This window comes from Aythya fuligula, chromosome 1 (genome assembly GCF_009819795.1).
Source record: "Aythya fuligula isolate bAytFul2 chromosome 1, bAytFul2.pri, whole genome shotgun sequence".
NCBI classification, from domain to species: domain Eukaryota; kingdom Metazoa; phylum Chordata; class Aves; order Anseriformes; family Anatidae; genus Aythya; species Aythya fuligula.
The window spans coordinates 141,779,915-141,783,740 of NC_045559.1; the positions used below are offsets into that span (position 1 = coordinate 141,779,915).

General features: G+C 57.9%; 1 protein-coding gene across 1 annotated transcript; it reads left to right on the forward strand.

The window, feature by feature from the left end:
• The first annotated feature begins 300 nt into the window (after nt 1–300).
• POU3F3 (POU class 3 homeobox 3) lies at nt 301–1,641 on the forward strand. Its single transcript, XM_032207343.1, has one exon. The coding sequence runs from the start codon at nt 301–303 to the stop codon at nt 1,624–1,626; it is 1,326 nt and encodes a 441-aa protein (XP_032063234.1). The 3' UTR covers nt 1,627–1,641.
• The last annotated feature ends 2,185 nt before the right edge of the window (nt 1,642–3,826 follow it).

Sequence of the window (3,826 nt, forward strand, 5' to 3'; positions counted from 1 at the left end):
AACGACCACAGAAGGGGAAGGAGGAGAAGAAGGCAAGGCGAAGGCAGCGCGGAGCCGAGGCAGGACGGGCGGCGGACGGGCGGCCGGCGGCGCGGCGCGGAGCGCTAGCAGGTGAACCCCGCGCCCCGGCGCCCCGGCGAGGCTGGGAAGGCGGCGGCGGCGGCGGCGGCGGCGGCGGCGCGGGCGGCGGCCCCGGCAGCGGCCCCGGCAGCGGCGGGCAAGGGCGCTCGGCCGGCAGCCGGCGGCGCGGCGGCGGCGCGGCGGGGGCGAGCGGCGGGCGGCGGCGGCGGCGGGCGCGGGATGGCCGCGGCCACGTCTAACCCCTACCTCCCCGGCACCGGCATCCTGGCGGCCGGCTCCATCGTCCACGCGGACTCGGGCGGCGGCGGCGGCGGCGGCGGCGGCGGCATGCAGCCGGGCGGCGTGGCCGTCACCTCGGTGGCGGCGGGCGGCTACCGCGGCGACCCGGCGGCCAAGATGGTCCAGAGCGACTTCATGCCGGGCGCCATGGCCGCCAGCAACGGCGGCCATATGCTGAGCCATGCCCACCAGTGGGTGACAGCCCTGCCCCACGCCGCCGCCGCCGCCGCCGCCGCCGCCGCCGCCGCCGCCGAGGCCGGCTCGCCCTGGTCCGGCAGCCCCGTGGGCATGACGGGCAGCCCCCAGCAGCCGCCGCCGCCGCCCGACGTGAAGGGCGGCGGCGGGCGCGACGACCTGCACTCGGGCGCGGCGCTGCACCACCGGGCGCCCCACCTGGGCCCCCCGCACCAGGGGCACCCGGCGGCCTGGGGCGCGGCGGCGGCGGCCGCCCACCTGCCCTCCATGGCCGGCGGGCAGCAGCAGCAGCAGTCGCTCCTCTACTCGCAGCCCGGGGGCTTCACGGTGAACGGCATGCTGAGCCCCCCCCCCGGCGGGCAGAGCCTGGTGCACCCCGGGCTGGTGCGCGGCGAGACGCCGGAGCTGGGCGAGCACCCCGGGCACCACCACCACCACCACCACCAGCACCCCGGGCACCACCCGGCGCACCACGGCGGCGTCAACAGCCACGACCCGCACTCGGACGAGGACACGCCGACCTCCGACGACCTGGAGCAGTTCGCCAAGCAGTTCAAGCAGCGGCGGATAAAGCTGGGCTTCACGCAGGCCGACGTGGGGCTGGCGCTGGGCACCCTCTACGGCAACGTCTTCTCGCAGACCACCATCTGCCGCTTCGAGGCCCTGCAGCTCAGCTTCAAGAACATGTGCAAGCTGAAGCCTTTGTTGAACAAGTGGCTGGAGGAAGCCGACTCCTCCACGGGCAGCCCCACCAGCATCGACAAGATCGCGGCGCAGGGCAGGAAGAGGAAGAAGCGGACCTCCATCGAGGTGAGTGTCAAGGGGGCCTTGGAGAGCCACTTTCTGAAATGCCCCAAGCCCTCCGCCCAGGAGATTACGAACCTAGCGGACAGCCTGCAGCTGGAGAAGGAGGTGGTCAGGGTTTGGTTTTGCAATCGGAGGCAGAAAGAGAAACGGATGACCCCCCCGGGGATCCAGCAGCAGACCCCCGACGATGTCTACTCGCAGGTCGGCACCGTCAACTCCGACACGCCGCCCCCTCACCACGGACTGCAGACGAGCGTGCAGTGAGGGGCACCGACAGGGCCGGGGAGGGGGACGGGGAGGGAGCTCGGGGCACCGCGGGCCGGGCCGGGCCGGGCACCGCCGCACCGGCCCCGGCCCCAGCACCGGCCCCGGCCCCGGTAGCGGTACCGGCAGCGGCAGCGCCGCGCACACCCGCTCGCTCACACACACACACACACACACTCACACACACACACTCACACCCGCACGCACGCACTCACACACACGTACACACACACACACACACGGTCCAGGCTCGTTCAGACTGCTTGTGTTTATATATATATGGATAGAGGCGTGCATCTATATATATATATATATATGTGAGAGCGAGACCAAGAGGGAGCGGTGGAGGAAGGATCCGAGCGAGAGCGTTTAGACTGTGCTGGGTAAAACGGGGCGGAGATGCGGTAATGCACCAAAACTGCAGATGTGTCGGGGGGTTGCTTGTGGGAACAGGGGTTGGCCGGGTGGGTTTTCGTTTGGTTTCTTTAGGGTTTTGCTTTTTTACTCCCCCAGTTACCCCTCTCTCGCAGCGAGGAACGCCACTGATGTCTGCACCTCTTCTCTCCCCTCCTCCCCCCCCCTGCACTCTCCCCCCTATCCCCAAAAGGGCTCTGTTCTCTGAATCACAGAAACTTTTTCCCCCCCTTTCTCCCTCTCTTTTTTTTCCCCTTTATTTTTCTTCCTTTTTTTTTCTTCCCCCTTTTTTTCTTTCCCCCTCTTTTTTTTTTCTTTTCTTTCCTTTATTTTTTTTTTCTTAAATGGGAGCAATCCAAAAAAAAAGGGAAGCAGAAGCAAAATAATCTGATTAATCAGAGGGGGCCTGCTGCATTCCAGCACCCTGTTTTTCTTGGCCAAACTGGAGAATTTTGGTGCAAGGCAGACATCCACTCTGAAAACATATATATCTATATAGCTATATATTCTGCAAAAATGAAAAGGGCCACTTTTTCCAGGAAAAAAAAAAATATGCACACAGCACTAAAAACAAGCAGACTGCATAGGGAAGCAAATACATATATATATATTTATCTATATATATAGGTATAGCTATAGAACAAAAATATGGAAATAAATGCCCGCACACCGAAAACTGACCCCGAGGAGAGAGGGGGGAGGGACAGACACCGGGGGGAGGGTGGGAGAAGGAGAGGTTGTTGGTCCCTAAAGTTCGAGCTCTGTAGAAGGACTTTGCATGAATTAAGGGAACCAGCGAGAGAAAGGGAAATAATTCAGGGCTGTCAAAGTCCTGCTCCTGACGGCTGCCAATCACCATGGAAGAGTCATAAAAAAAAAAAAAAATCCACTGCTAATATTTTTTTTATTAATATTTTTATTTTTTATTTCTGGACTGATTCAGATAAAGGGATTTAGAAGGACTGAGCATCTGCAGCTGCACTTATCTGAACTTCTCCTCTCCTAAATCCGTTGCCAACTTTGATTGAATGGGTGCTGTGGATGTGATTATATAATACTGCCATTTCCAAGCAGTGTTTTTGGTAGGTTTTAATAAACAGACTTTTCAAAAAGACGGCAATATAGAATTGTTAGATCCGTTGTTGATCTAAAAAAAAAAAAAAAATTTGCTTTATATTTTCATTAAATGACTTCTTTTAATATTTTATTCAGAATACCTATGAACTGCTGCAAAACGGTAATTTATTTTTTCCCCAGATCTTGTATTACGTGTTTTTTTCAGACGAGCACAAATCAAAATGAAATGAAAATATGGACAGTTGTTAGGTAATAAGGGTATCTTTTGATGTGATAATTTGATTGTAATTTAATTTGAGTAGTGATTCCGTAAGAGCTGATTGAGAAAATAAATTTGTTAGAATGAAAGAGTCTGTGTCTGATGCATAAACCACTGTGTCGAAAAAAAAAAAAAAAAAAAAAAAAAAAAAGTTCTCGGAAGGCAAATGCTGCAAAAGCTGATGTGAGGGGCTCTCCCAAGCCCAACCTGCTCTCCGCACACCGCTCGGGGTCCCTGGGGCTGCAGCCTGCCAGCATCCCCGCCGGGTGCTCAGCACAATCCTCGCTCTTTCTCAGTCAAAATTCTTAATATCGTCCTCCACCCGCACAGGGACCCCGTGGCATGGGAAAGTGAGGCGAGATTAGAGGTGATAAAGGGCCACGTTTCTCCGAGAGGGGATGGTAGCGTTTGGATTTAGGATCGCACTTCAGGGGCAGGGCATGCCCGAGT